This window comes from Topomyia yanbarensis, chromosome 2 (genome assembly GCF_030247195.1).
Source record: "Topomyia yanbarensis strain Yona2022 chromosome 2, ASM3024719v1, whole genome shotgun sequence".
NCBI classification, from domain to species: domain Eukaryota; kingdom Metazoa; phylum Arthropoda; class Insecta; order Diptera; family Culicidae; genus Topomyia; species Topomyia yanbarensis.
Genome location: NC_080671.1, coordinates 157,817,004 through 157,833,101, shown reverse-complemented (window position 1 = coordinate 157,833,101; position 16,098 = coordinate 157,817,004). Strand labels below are relative to the sequence as shown.

The 16,098-nt window shown below is 37.9% G+C and overlaps 1 protein-coding gene across 14 annotated transcripts in view; it reads right to left on the bottom strand.

Moving 5' to 3' along the window:
• Positions 1 to 16,098, bottom strand: part of LOC131681875 (anoctamin-8) — a 79,376-nt gene that overhangs the window by 26,285 nt on the left and 36,993 nt on the right. For 13 of the 14 annotated variants that reach the window (XM_058962955.1, XM_058962959.1, XM_058962948.1 and 10 more), the window contains 5 exons: positions 9,252 to 9,387; positions 9,041 to 9,171; positions 8,160 to 8,974; positions 7,820 to 8,090; positions 669 to 763 (listed from right to left, as the gene is read on the bottom strand). In XM_058962955.1, the coding sequence (XP_058818938.1) occupies positions 669 to 763; positions 7,820 to 8,090; positions 8,160 to 8,974; positions 9,041 to 9,171; positions 9,252 to 9,387 (1,448 nt within the window). The remainder of the gene's footprint in view (positions 1 to 668; positions 764 to 7,819; positions 8,091 to 8,159; positions 8,975 to 9,040; positions 9,172 to 9,251; positions 9,388 to 16,098) is intronic. The other variant, XM_058962956.1, reaches the window with a different exon arrangement.

Sequence of the window (16,098 nt, the reverse complement as noted above, 5' to 3'; positions counted from 1 at the left end):
AGCATAGGTGACCTTTCGTATCATTTATTATGCATGGAATGTTTGCCTTTGAGTTATCAACATGCTTGTTTTGATATTATATTATATTGAATTTATAATTTGCTGATTTACAGGTATACTGCCACCGATAAAAGAAATGAATAACAGCACCGACTAGTAAGGCATTGTTTGCTGTTTAATTTTTCACGTAGTATAATTCCAACGATCCCTGTTAAGGTTCAAGAAACCTTTTTTGAGCATTTGTAAGAATTGAGTGCTTAGTAGTATGCGTAGAAAAAAATGTGTTCAGCTTTGCCACTGGTTTAGCACCATTACCTTCGGTCAATTTTTTTCCACAAACTATTTGGCATAATTTGAATCGTAATTATCTAATAAATCGACTGATGTTCCTCTTTTAGAGTTTTGAAAAGGTTTTATATGGAAAGACAGGTGGCAAAGCTGCACACAAGTTGTCCTACGCATACTACTAAGCGCTCAATTCTTACACATGCTCAAAAAGGTTTCGTGAGCCTTAAAATAGTACACATTTAAAATACAAATACAATCGCCATATTTTAAATAAACACAAGCTATATTACGTTTTAAAAAACTAGCATAATAATTTCGCGCAAATATACTAGTTCTAGCTAAACATACAACACTTAAAATAAAGAGAAAATATGTCATACCCTGAGATTGGCTGTGTAGAGTCTAATGCAACAGTTTGTGCCGATTGACCGCTAAGAGGAGAGTCTTGGAGAGGTCGTAAGAATACAGTGCTGGTCTATGGAAAAATCAGTTTGTTTATGTGAATTGCTTTTGTTTTGTGACATAAAACCTTGAAAAATATTCAGATTGTATTGTTATATGAATAGTAGAATAAAACATATTGTAAATTATGAATATTTATATGTATACCAAACGAGAAGAGGCTTATCTCGATTAATATCTGGAACAGTTAGAAATAGGAAATTTTAGGCTAAAATAGCAAAACAAAAAATGCTGAAAGGCACAAAAAAATATTATCATGTATAGCAAAAGCGAGATAAACCCAGTCAGATTAAGTTTAAATCGAACGACCAATGTTAATATTTGAAATAATATCGCTGGTTATATACTACATAATTCTAAATGATCATTTTCATTCTTTTTAATTTGCTTTAAAACCGAAAAAAGCTTTCCATTTTGAAGTAGCAACCAAGCTTAATCATTCTTTCTAAGCAGTCAATGTGCAAATAAATCACTTCCATTTTCTTCAACATTCATGAGATCTTTATTCATTTCATCGCTCCCGGCGATCGTTTAAGATTCAACTTAGAAAGAATCGACCATCTTTGGATACGTAAAAAGTAAACTAATTGTGACTGCCGTTGAAATTTCTATTGAAATGTTCTCAGCACGGGGCCAATAATGGTAACTGAAACCATCGCTAAAAGTGAGAATAAACATTATACTTGTTCACTGGGAAACTTTTTTCCGGGTCTAAATTGTGGAAATTTGTTGGACTTTGATGTGTTATTTTTCATAAAAGCTCAAACCTGTATATTATGAATATGCACTTCCCATAATATCATAACAAAACAGGTATGCTTAGTTTCCAAATGACATATTTGAACATATGTTTTATTCAAAATTCAATAGAAGACCGAAGAGTTTAAAAATCGCACGTGGAATGTCTCTTTTCAAATTTTCACATTTACACATTTTCCTAAGATACCCAAGGAAGTCCTTAATTATATAAACGGTCAGTATAAAATTGAATTAAATTGGAGCTAATGTAGTTTTATCACAAGAAAACTATGTGGAGACCCCCGTAGTGAAACGTTTCGAAGGACATTTCTTTCGTCTTCAGGGGAAAGCTGGGTTTGAACACAAATTAGTTATAGTTTTCTCATTGTGCTAATTTTGCCACTACTACAAATATTTTCTTTGCCAAGAAGGATGAAATATTAATATTTTTTTTCGTGACTGGCTCTGCTCTACACTGAAATGCAGAAACTATTTGTAGGTAAACAGCAGACAAAAATTAGTTTTCCTTTCTTAACCTACATAATTGTTCTGCGCACAATTAGATTGCACATTACCAAATATTTCAGACTAGTAGAACATCTTACGAAACGAATTAGAAATGGATGCAAGTTTGGTATTCAAAAATGCATTTGCTTTCGGTAATGCCACAAGTATAATATGCATATGAATCTATTATCACACTACTAGGTGGATTGCTTAGTGATCTAATTATATACCATCCAACATCTACCTGAACGAAACGCCTAATCCGTGGGATAAAAAGGGGAAAGGTGGGGCAAATCCGACCTAGTAAATGGTTTTGGCTGTAAAATGTTCATTTTACATCGGATCAAGTCGTTTTATATACCAAATTAAAGGTTGGACTTCTGGCCAACTTTCTATATATAGCATTTTATTCGTATGTTGGGAAAATTTTGAAATACAAGCGTTTTACGAAAATGTTAATTTTCGCTGTTTTCAAAAATGGTGGGGTAAACCCGACCGCCTATGTTTTTGGTTGATTTAGTACAGATATCACCTATATTTTATGGGTTTTCAATGATAAATCAATGAATGTTATATTATTGAATTGTAACATGATTCAATGTCAATCTTGGATAGTCAAAATCACGTAAAGATATTCTCATTTGCATCGGAGCAATTGCTCAATTATGAACCATTGTGCAAAAAAATAATAAATAATAACAATAAAAGTATATTTCAATTTGATAAATAAACATTTTCTTAGGAAAAAAGCGGACGGATTTACCCCACTATTTAGAGGTCGGATTTGCCCCACCGCGTCATTTTTCATTACGATGCAATTAAAAAAAATATGAAAAAAGTTGGACTAAATTCATCCATCCACTTTGTAGGACTTTAATCAAAGAATTTATATCCACTTACGTTTTTTATGCAATCACTTTAACAATTAGAAATATCCTGTAGTCAATGATGCACAAAAATCAAATCAAAAGTTGTAAAAATACACTTATTGTCGTTTGAGCATCTCGATGTAGACTAATAAAATGCTGTCATGCCACCATTATGATTATTTTCGATGCTCTACACGACAACAATGATATAAGTTCGCGTAGTGCTCCCGATTTTCGATAACAGAGGGGGGTCGGGTTTACCCAACGGTCGGATTTTCCCCACCTTACCCTACATAAACTTTAGAAAAATGTTCACTTTAAAGTGAACTTACACATTATTTCATCTTTGAAGTGAGCTTACACATTACTTTTCGAGAAATAGCTCAATCATTATTGAGTAAATTCACAAAATGTTTATGCAATCGAATTCCTCAAATTACATAGATGTGTTTTCATACCACGATGTTACAAATCGGTTTATTTTTTTCTGAAAACGCCAGTAAAGTAATATTAATGCAATGGTCAACATTTTTAGTTATTGAAACATTGTGAGCTAGAAATAAAAGTATAAAATGTTTAATATATTCGCCATTTCTGAACGGATTTAGACGATCTATGGCTTGTTAGAAAGTTTAAACTTATTACCTATATGCATATGGTGTGGTTGTTTTGTTTGAAAGTTATATGCTTAAAATATGTGATGTATTGACTGATACACCCATATTGCAGAAATTTAAGACTATTTAATAGCGTTAAATTTCCATGATAGGCTTTTCGTTTGGAATTAACTTCGTTTAGATAGGTTCAACCGCTGCTGAGATAATGACATGACATTTATGCACACACATGCAGGCATTGTCCCGATTTGCCGTGATAGGTCGATTGATACAGACGCACACATATTGCTGAGAAGTAGACGCCAATCCCTGGGGCGACGAGTATCCTGTCGTGATGGCAAAAATTAAGGGCTCGTCGACACCAGCCGAAATGTGCTCTTCCCGAAGCACGATCAAACTACCTGGCCACCAACACCGTGCGGAAGTCCATACGAGTCACAGCGGGTGTTTCTCAGGGCTCCATTGTCGGCCCAACTCTTTGGAACGGGATGTACGATGGCGACTCGACACTGCCCAGGAAAGTGAAAATCGTAGGTTTCGCGGACGACGTGTCACTAACGGTGATGGGTGAGACACTTGAAGAAATGGAGGTGTCTGTGACGCAGACGATAGACGCGATCGAGAACTGGATTAACAGGGTTAAGCTGCAGATAGCGCACCACAAGACGGAGGTGTTGTTGAACAGCAACTACAAAGCGGTTCAGCGGATGCAGCTCGACATCGGAGGGCACGTGATTGCATCGAAGCGTGTACTGAAGCAATTGAGAGTGATAATCGACGATCGGTTGAGATTCAACAATCACGTCGACTATGCCTGCGAAAAGTCGGCGAAGGCAATGAACGCAATAGCGAGGATCATGTCAAATGTTGGCAGCCCGAAAAGCAGCACGAGACATATTTTATCTAGTGTTTTGTCATCAACACGACGATATGGGGTTCCCGCCTGGGGTACGGTGCTGAAAACCAAGCGGAACCGTGAAAAGCTGAACAGTTCCTGCTAATGGCCGTCACACACCAGTCAAGAGCGCGTACAGAACAATATCGTTGGAGGCAGTTTGTGTTATCGCCGAGTTGATCCCCATCCCTAAGAAAGATGGTGAGAATCGATTCGATGGCAAGGTGACAATACGGAGCAAGGAAGGTGACCCTACCGGCTCATCCCAAACCTGTCAATGTGGGCAAAATAGAAAGCACGGAACTTCTACCCGACACAGCTCCTGTCGGGTCACGGCCGCTTCAGGAAGTATCTTCATCGGCTCGGGTACGTCACATCACCACTACGCCCAGAGTGTTAGAATATCGAGGAGGCACTGAGCATGTGGTTTTCAAATGTCTGAGGTTCGAAGCGATGCACAGGGAAGTGCTTGAAACGGGAAGACCGACTATCAACCCGAATAATGTCATCTACAGTATGACAAGCAACGTAAACACATGGAACGCGGTCGACAGAGTAGTGACGCAGATTATGACCGACATTCAGCGGAAATGGCGTAATGAACAGCGAGCAACGGTTTCGCAAGGGCAACCACGACCGGGAAACTAGACTAGATCCGCCGGGGACTAGTCAAGTAGACTACGACAGGTCGCCAGCTATGGTTCGTCGGGGTGCCAGCAAATCCACCCGGAATCTCCGGACCGACCACGACACCCTACCGGTGGGCCCGATAGCAATATAACGAAAACAAGCAGCTGTGGAGCTGAAATAAAAAAAATCGGTATCGGGAGAGCTTCGGGATGTCTCCGTCAGCGTAAGCTAGATTCACCACCGGGGATTAAACTGAGTAGACCGCGACGAGACACTACCATTCCCAAATCGTCGGGGCACCTGCGAACCAGACGCCCTACTCCACCGGAATTGCCGAACTGACCTTGACACCTGACTGATTTGCTCGGTTTTGGGAGGACTTCTAGAAGGCTAGGTCCATCGTCGGGGACTAGATCGAGTAACTCGCGAACAAGAAGGGTGATCAATGAGAAAGTGGTATTAAATGGTACAAGGGACCTGAAGGTCTGAGTAAATTAGACAGTCTGAAGATTGCCGCTTACATTGTCCTCGTAGGGGAAGATCACTTATTCTCGACCCACAGCTAGCTTTCCTACTGCCATACAAAATTTGCCACGTTGTGTGGATGGTTGAAAATTGACAGTGTGTCGAGGAGGTGTTCTGTAACGCTACTGAATGAACTAACCGCTAAGTAATTGGATTGGAGTGTGTACTGTACACATAAAAAACTCTCCCCGAAGTAATGCCGTAAGGTAGTGCCGGGGAGGAATCAGGTTCCGTGCTAGAGTAGTTGTTCTAGCGGATCGGGTGTGCATTGTTTTCCTGTCCAGTGTATTTTGAATATTTTTTCTGCCTCCTAAAAAATGACAGACATGCAAAGATTTTCTCGATTTGTCGAGTTTATTCTATTGTTTTATGAGTATTCAAAGTTTAAGCGAATCATATAAATTTCTTTTGCATGAAATGCAGAAAAAATACGAAGCTAAGCTATAGCGATTCTTGGCAATAAATACCAAAGCAGTACCACAATTTTAAATGTGTTTTAAAATTACAAAAAGTGATACAAGCTATATTACTCATGGGAGAACCTATCAAAATTTGTTATTATGCTGATAAAAACCTATCATAAGTTCATTGGAACTCTCTAGATCTATTGCGCCTGATACGTAAAAGGGATAATTTTCGCATTCTGCTTCAACTGGCTTCACAGCAGATTCTCAGTTCACAGAATATTACGTGGCTGTGCTACGATCCCTCTGAGACTCCTTCCCGATAGGGACTCGAATATTTGACGACTGGCTTATGAGACCAGTGCTACACCCTCCAAACCGCCGCACCAGCGCAGGGTCCGCTAAAATCATAAAATTTCTATTTCGCTCAATGTGTCATAGCATCAACATTTTCCATCCGATGTTAGTGATATTAGGCTTAAAATTAACGCAAACATATTATCTGTCATCATAGATTCTAAAAGTACCGAAAGAAAAATTTGTTTTTCCGTAAAAAAATCATTTAAAAATGAGTAACTTTTGAAAATGGTCAAAAATGCACTTTTTTAAACTTTGGTTGCTTGCAGCACTAAAAATTTTACATATGATCGACACATATTATATGTTTTTGAAAAGGGCATCTCGGCACCTTTCAACCTGTATATTGACTAAATTAATTGAATGATTTTGACACGAAATATTAACTAAAAATTACAAAAAGTGCTCAAAAACGAGTTTTTTGAGAAAATCACAGAATCGAAAAAATGAATACTGTTTTCGTGTTCAGCGACCCAAAATTAGTCTAAAAAATACTTTTTCTTGAAGCTTCATTTTTCTTGTAAACTAGTGATTATTATTTAAATTACTACTTCTAATGTAAAATACGGTTAGGGATCACACGAGAATGAGTTTAATGAGTTTAATTTCTAAGAAAATACGAGAAGTTGGGGTTTTAGGACATTTAATGAAAAAATGTGATATGTAGAGTTTATGTCAAAAAAATGATGTTTCTGAATTTTGCCGTTAACAAATCTACATTTATTTTGTTCCTAAGAAATTTCCACGTTAAACAAGGTGGTGAAAACTAATTGAAGGATAATAAAGATATATGCACGAGAAAATGATACAATTTAATATGAATGCCAAAAGGCCCTATAACCCCGACTTTTCGAATTCGGACAAAAGTCGCAAAGGTTTCGTTCGATTTAGGAGATTTTTTCACATTAGAAATCTGCATGATTTGCATCACGGAGCTGAACAATAATTAAAAATAAGGAATTTTGGGGATAAAATGACCCAGTACCCTACCTTCTTGTTTTTTTAAGAGACAAAAATATCTCCATTCAAATACTTTTAAAAGAGGTATGTAATTTTCTGAGTCAAGCGAAGTGGGCGGGGGTCTAAAATCATCTGGTATCTGAGCTTATTTTGTCATTTGTCACATGACTGAGAATTCAAAAATATGTGATTTTTTGCAATGCCCTAGTAATTATTATTACGGAACTGGCAAGCGTTCCAATATTTGACAGCATTTAATTTTTCAAAACCTTGGGGAACTTGTTTTTATCAATAATATTTACAGTAAAATTCAAATAAATCAAATCTACAGAATGGGATCTGGCTTTACTGTACTATGAGTTGATGATTACACAAATACAGAAACCTGCAGTACTACTGGGTTTATCTTGCAGTGCTAACATTTTGCGTAGTTTTAGTAAAACACATATAAGAAAGATAAAAGCTGAAAATATTATCAATTTAATACATCAGGAAAGCAAACACTTTGAAAACCAGAGAAAATTAGGCTGCTAGAAATCATGACACTGTGAACACCTTATCGAATACCTGTGAAATCGGCGAATCCGGAGTGGCCTCTCGGGTATCGGTGGGAAACATTTCGATATTTTCGTTGCTGCTTCGAGATTCTTTCTGCTGCTGCATAATGTTATGGTGCGGATGATGAGTTTGTAGGTGTGATTGCTGATGATGATGTTGTTGGTGATGCTGCTGCTGATGAAGTTGACCGCTTAGGTTGTCCAACTTTGATATCACGTCACTCATCGTTAGCCGCTCCAAATCATTCTCCTGATTGTCGTGACTAGAGGAGATGTGAAATCTTTGTTGGTGAAAGAAGCATTTAGAGGGAATGAAAATATTTGTGTTGAGAAAAGTTTGTTCTATGTACCTGCCAACTAATTGCTCTGTTTTATCGTATATGTCCTGATTGCTGTTGAAGTCCTGATCATGGTGGGACAATGAGGTTGATGATGGTGGCGATGGTGGTGTCTGGCGAGGTGAAGGACCTTTGCACTGCATCTCGCGACGACAGTGTTCAGCACGGGCTATTTCAGCCGCAAGCCAAGAAGGAAGCTCCGGTAATAACCAAGTCAAAGCTGACCTTAAAGCTAACATCACATGCTCGAGTGCAACTATCAGTATCACGGTCTGTGTCGACGTAAGACCAGGCCAGAGTCGTGAGACCTGGCCAGACAAGCCGATCAGGGCACAGTTTACGATTACAGCGGCCAATCCTAGCATTCCCAGAGCATTTTGCCACGTACCAATGTTCGCTACTCGTTGTCCAAATGGCCGCTGATGTACATGTGCTAGCTTGAAAGCATCTGATCGTATCTCCAACAGATTATTACCCAAGGCACACAATCCGGCCAGGGGAAATGCTGCCGAAAATAGGACAACATATCCCATTTGAACCAGCATCTCCAGATGATCAGAAAACGTACCATCGTATTTGTACAAGGAGCTTTCAATTTCCGCTTGACCGATCGATCTTTTCGGCGTTGATGAGGTACATTCTGATGAACTCTTCTTGTCATCTACTTCTTTATTTACCGCTGACGGAGGATTCTCCTGAGTGGGACTTAAAGCACCCCACATTTTGAAGCTCAGCTTGGCTAGCTTCCACTGTTCCACTAGGTAAGGCCAAGCAGATTCTCTCAGATTACCGATAATTTGCCGAGATATGAGCAAACCTGCTAATTGCTAGGAAAAGAGAATGAAAGAGATACGGTCAACAGGATCTATAGAGTTCGACATTTGCTCAATTACCTCCTTCAGCTTATCTTGATCTCGCAGATAAAACGCAATATAAAACAGCGACAAAAAGCTGTTAACAAACTGAAATAATGCCACTTTTCCGATTAGATGATTCTCGTACTTCGACTGAAGCCGATAATTTTCTAAATCGGCATGGCACAGACGGTTAAAAGCAATTATTGAATAAGTACATAAATATAAGCTCATTGTCAGTGGCAATTACCTTTGTCGTTTAGCCAGACAGCCAGCTTATAGTACGCCTCATCCATCAGTGTGATGGCGCCGGCCAGGAGGACCTTTGGTATCACACTCAGACAACTGAAGATACCCTGTTCGGGCAGTTTCTCATCCCACCAGTCCTGTCGTCGTTGTAGAACAAGAGTGGCAATTCATGTGTGCAGAAAAGATGGGCATGGAAAGGAAGGATACAGTGCAAATGCAATGAAATTGATTATGATTACGATTCGAGCTTTTCATATCGATTGAATTTTTCACCCGACGGGGAGGGACACAACGGGATAGAGTAACATGTCTGTATGTACTTGCATCTAAACTATGTGTGGTCGGTAGTTATGTAGCATTGAACTGTGTTGACACTAGAGGAGGTGAATTGTGCTATGCTACTATCCGATTGTTACACTCGGTGGGCTAATTCAACGCGCGCTGTTTAATCAACTAATGGCATTTACAAAATCTAGGCTTACAGTGCGAACTGGAGCGAATGAAGCAAAATTCGAGATTCGAGCGATTTCGTCAGAATTTCATAACTTTGTGCAGTCAATACCACGTAGTGTATGCTGCGATATGAAGGTTTAACGTCCCATCGAGACAAAAGGTCCTACCTCTACTTTAAGAAATCAAGAATTATTTAAACTTTAAATTGGCAGATAGTCCTAGTTTCATGAAACCATAATACTATGTAAGTTTGATAGTTCCCATATACTGCAAACCAATGTCTAACGAAAAAATATCAAATTAGATAAACATATTATGAGCTCCTCACTGTGGGAAAAACTGGTGAGCAACATGAACGCAGTACCGATGACGACATGGACATAAACGAAAACACGAGAGAAGACGGACCGAATGACACCCAAGGTGCGGCAGATAACGCACCTAATATTCCACCACCAAGGTAGAGGATCTCAACACGCAGCAGTAAGATGCGTCAACAAGACCCGACGAACAGGCTATAACGATTTTTTTTTTCTATTTTTACATATTGTAAGAACACGAAAGATCCACGGCTCCGTTGTACTAACGCATTGAGCCGTGTCAAATATATTTAAAATGAAAAAAATTATGCAAGATATACCGATTTATCGGTATATATACCGATTTTTTAACGCAATACCGAGACTTCAAAAAATATCGATTTGTAATTTTTCATACCGATTTTTATATAACTGAACTTCCCTGTATTGAAAATAGATCATAAATTGATAGAGTGTATTCTTTTGAAAGGTGCCTTCATCTTTCCCAATTAAATCATCCGGAAATTGATTCAGGAATTTGTCTGATATCTGCCAGATTTCCGGCTCAAGAACAACAACCGTTTCCGAAACCGGTTGGTTCAATGAATTTCTATTACATATTAAAAAACAACTACAATTTTTCAACAATTTTACTTGCATTTAACATCTTGTTTGCGTACATAATCTTCATAACGATAAATACCGATTATATATATAAAGTTTTACCAATATCATATGAAACCAACTGACAACGGTGATCCACATAAAAAAACACTGGGTTATCGCATCTCACATTGGGAAAACTGATGGATATACACAGGCCCGTCGAGAGGGGGGGTCAGGGGGGGCAACTACCCTGGGGCCCGGGTCTGTTTTGGGGGCCCGCATTTTTAACCGAATTAAATTTATTTTAATTTAATTGTTGAAGTTTATTGTTTCTGTTGACACTGCAAATATATTACAATCAAATACGTTCCAATGGTTTTCTGAAGTAGGTGAACGTAACCCAATCAGATTCATTTAACAGTGCAATTGAACCATTCTGGTTTCATTTATCGCAAGTGTTTTTCAAAGTGTGCAGTATGAAGTGGTATACAATTTATCATATTCCTAGCTAACTGTCACTAATAAAAGTTGGATATTCTCGGAATAGGATTGATGAGTAGATGACGAAAATCAATGTATTTTTAAAATCAAGATGGCGAATTCCAGTTAAGACATCATTATAACCTAAAATATTGACGTTTTCGAAATAAGATAATCATATAATTGATATAGGTATAGTGATTTGTGATGCGAATGATATGATTATAGAAAACTTTTCTCAACCAGAAGACGCTATATTGGCCTTCAAAAGGGCATCGCTCATCTACTCATCAAACCCGCTTAAAAATACCCTCATAGTTTATACAGATATTGTTCGAAATAGCTCCAAGCTACCGTTTCTATCATCTACTCGTCAAGCCCTTTTCAAAAATTCCCAAATTGTTAGGGTTATCGAGATTATTGTTCAATCGGAAGTCTCCATCCTGGATTTCAAAAAGGTACCAAATATCCATTTTCATCATGTACTTGTCAAGCCCGTTCCGGAAATACCCATATTGTTAGGGTTATCGATAATATTGCTCAACCAACGAATTTTAATAAGAATGTGAAGCGAACTTTTTTTACGATCTAAATCCCAAAAAACGAACTAATTTAATTTACGAACCCTTGGCTTGATTCATAAATGGAGGTTGCAGTGTACACTAGAGTGACTGGAAAAAAATTACACCTATCGGCCAATACCTGAGTCAATTCCTAGTCCCACCAGGAGTACTTGTTCCAAATTTGAAGCAAATCGGACAAATCTAGCTATCGGACCAACGTACCTGAAGTTTGTATGGGATTTTTCGACAATTTACATGGAGAAAATCCACTAACTCGCATTTTCGCCGCTAGGCGGCTCTCTATGCATCGTATTATGATTGTAAGTGAAAATAAGAAACATCATTTAATTGTCTACAACTTTGTCGAAGACTGCTAGTGAATCTGGCTTTGTTAAAAGAAGTTATTAAACTTTTAACGAAGTGATGTCTGGGTCAGTTTTGCGTGGGGCCTAGCAGTGCGTGGTTGTCTATCGGTACGCGATTCCCACCAACAATACATTTTTGTGAGATAATGGTTAGGTTTAGGTGAATAGTATGTTCAGAAGATTTATAGTAAGTAATACGAGTCATGTTTTGGTTAGAAAATTTTACCGTATAGAGGGCGCCAACACTAACTTTTCAACGGAAAGAGATAGAGATTAAGTGTCTTCCACAAACCTGTACAATAAGCATTTTTATATAATTCTTCCGAACATCTCGATACCCTATCTCACTTCTATGAAAAGTTAGTGTTGACGCCCTCTCTGCGGTCACAGGTGGAACTAAAATTTTCTAACCAAAACATGACTCGTATTACTTACTATAAATCTTCTGAACATACTATTCACCTAAACCTAACCATTATCTCACAAAAATGTATTGTTGGTGGGAATCGCGTACCGATAGACAACCACGCACTGCTAGGCCCCATGCAAAACTGACCCAGACATCACTTCGTTAAAAGTTTAATAACTTCTTTTAACAAAGCCAGATTCACTAGCAGTCTTCGACAAAGTTGTAGGCAATTAAATTATCTTTCTTATTTTCACTTACAGTGATAATACGATGTATACAGTGCCGCCAAGCGGCGAAAATGCGAATTAGTGGATTTTCTCCATGTAAATTGGCCAAAAATCTCATACAAACTTCTGGCACGTTGGTCCGGTAGCTAGACTTGTCCGATTTGCTTCAAATTTGGAGCAAGTACCCCTGGTGGGACTAGGAATCGACTCAGGGGTGGGCCGATTGAGTTTTCAAAAATTCATCATTTTTCTGGGCACTCTAGTGTACACATTTGATGCAGAAAATATGGGAATTTAACTTATTCTACCCATTAGTTTCCACCAAAAGTTGAAATTCTTTCTCTCACAACTCTCTGTCTCAGTCCTTTTAACAGCAGATTTCGCTGTTGGATCCCAGTCATCGTATTCGGAATGTTTTCTCTCTGAATGTCAGCGAAAATGTAACAACTGATTCCAAAACCGATTTCCAATGGGTGACATACAATTTCATCTCAGTCCAGATTATCGTATGAAAGTTAGCTTCAGGGCAAAAAAGATTATGCATAAAATTGCTGCCTTCACCACAGTCTGAAATATTTGAAAATATCCAGCCGGTTAATGCACCCATTGGAAAATCATTCAATATCAGTGTTAACCTTTCGGTAGACGCACTAGTACACAGAGTGCGCGTCACTCAGGAAATCAAGCGAAAGCGTCTTTGAACACCAGCGCCTACTCGTTCAGTGAGCCATGCACGCGACTTCAGGAAGGCCAGACATAAAGGAAGGCCAGACATAAAGGAAGGCCAGACATAAAGTGTATAACTTTTGAACGGGTGCTTATGGACAAACAATTTTACCTTTGTTTTGTAGGTGAAACCTAGTCCTATTAGAATAATTGATAGTATAATTACAATTTTTGCCGATAGTGAAGTCACACGGGTTCAAAAACAGGCCAAAATTAAATCAAAATCAGTTATAAGTCTTTACACAGCATTCACAGCTATCTGGTCTCTTCGGAAAAGTTGTGTGTTTTATGATGATAAAAAATACCTTAGAACATTATTAATGCGAAAAATTAGAAATAAAAAAGTTATGAGTAAAAATAGGAAATGAAGGAGTTCACCATAGAGAACTTCTCATAACTCGATTACTATGAGTGACAGAGACAACATGTCTTCTGCAAAATTTATAAAAATACTCTCCTCTACAACTTTGTCGAAGACAGCCAAGCGCTATCTCTTTCGGTTCAAAAGTTAAATTTTCTATAGCCTACTATGATCATTTTTTTAAAAAGATAATATCACCAAAAGATGGCGCTTTTTACACACACAAACATAGTAGGATATGTGAAATCACTAATATGGACAGTTTTGACTCCAGTGAATTAAGTACCTCAAAACGCTGTTTTGAGCCACTGTGCAAAGTGGCGTTTACAGAATTTTGACAACCTGCTTGGTTACTGAGATATAGCGAGAAACGTGCTGAGAAATTTTTCATTTTTTACTTCAATTGACTGTGTCTAGGGATTGGCTCAAATTATCTTGATGTAAAAGATGTTTTTATATGTAAAACTATCTGAGAAACACAATGGCATACTCATTTTCAAAACAAAAATGCACGAATTGTGAGAAAAATGCAAGTTAAGTTTTAAACTGGAAATGTAGCATATTTGGCAACACCGTAACCAAAAATAACTATTTTTTCTAAATTCCCTCACTCATTTCCTTCAAAATGCATCTCATCGATTGTTCATAGACCAAATGAAGCCAAAGATATGAATAAAAGTTAATAATTGCTGATTTTTTTCTATGGAAAATTTTCCATGCACGATTATGACACCCTACAAATTTTGTCACGCCTATGGCACGTGTAAGTGTGACTTTTGTTCACATTTATAGTGAAAACTCGCAACATAGTCAACCGATCTTCGTAATATTTGAGAGATTAATACAGAATAGATAGAAGCATCAATTGCCTTCTTTGAATTGTTTGTGCAATTTCTAAGTTTCAAGATATTCAATCTCAAACTTTAAAAATCGTTTTTCTCGAAATGTGCTAAATGGCGCTTGTCATAAGATAGCACAACAGCGACGAGCTAGCATAGAAACAAGATTCAGTTTGCTCCTGAAACCGAACATATGCGAACATGAATGCGTTGTACCGAAAAGCAAAGGACGAGGGAAACAAACCAAACATTCGATTCATCGCGGCGGGCATGAATTGAATTTTGTTTCTCTTTCAAGCTCACGAAGGGATGTCAATTTTTCTAAGCTCTGATTCTGGGCAGCATTATTGTGCGTCAAGGGAGCATGAACAATGCCGATATGGACTGTATGGCAATGCCACAAAAAAGGTTTCCAATTGGAATGGTAAATCGGACGCAAGTCATTCTAATGGCCAGACACAAATATTCCTTTATTAATTTTTATTTTTTCCATCTATTACATATTTAAAATACTGACGACTCTGTTAAGCTAACGCGTTGAATCGTGTCAAATAAACAATTTTCATAACAAATAGTTTAATTGAAACGGTTGCATCCGTATAGTTTCTCTAATCGATATTGAAATAAGAAGTCATATATGGTAGGGCCCGTCAGTACTTCAAACCCCGGGGCCCGGCGCGGCTCTCGACGGCCCTGGATATACATTATTCGACCGTTTCAATAGTCCACCAAACGTTCCAGTTTACTGCGGATGACCGTTTTAAATGAAAGAAGCTATCGAAATTCTCTTCGAAGTACCTGATTTGACAGGCCATATCCACTTGTGGCATAAGTAGTGAACCATTCGTGACCAAAGACACCCTGAGAGAGTTTCTAAACTTTTTGAGCACATGTATATCATAAGTGATAAACGTCAGAGAAGAGTTTTTTACCAGACCACGCATTTAGTATTTTATCATTTTCCTGTGAATTTTATATCATATCTGAAGTGAAATAATTTTTAATGGTTTTAGAATCTATTATTATGTAGCTGTGAGACGCCAGACGTGGTGTGTAATACAAGTTTCGATTTTATGTTTATTTGGTTGTTTGTTTCAAAATTTAAAATTCAAATATAAGAACGCTCTCAGTCTGAGAGCATCTTCTATTTTCCAATTAGGATCAGTTTAATTTAATAAGTTTTTACGGGCAATTGAGTTCATGTTACGGTATAATGTAGGTTCCAGTTTGGTAAGTAATTTTCGCTATTAATTCATTTAGAATGCCACAGAGCACGAAGATATCACTGTAGGAAAAGAAGTAATTAAACAATTTACTGCAAGAGAAACATTTCATACTATCATTTCCTTAAAGTCGATTTTTACGAAAATCCTAAATAAAACGTTTTCTTTATTATCTTGTGCTCCACCAGTGCCCACAGGACACACTAGAATGGGACACGGTTAAAAAATAAAATTTTGCTCCGAGCAGATTTCGGGATTCCAGTTGGGTTGTAGAACGAGTGTGAAAATTCTAATCTC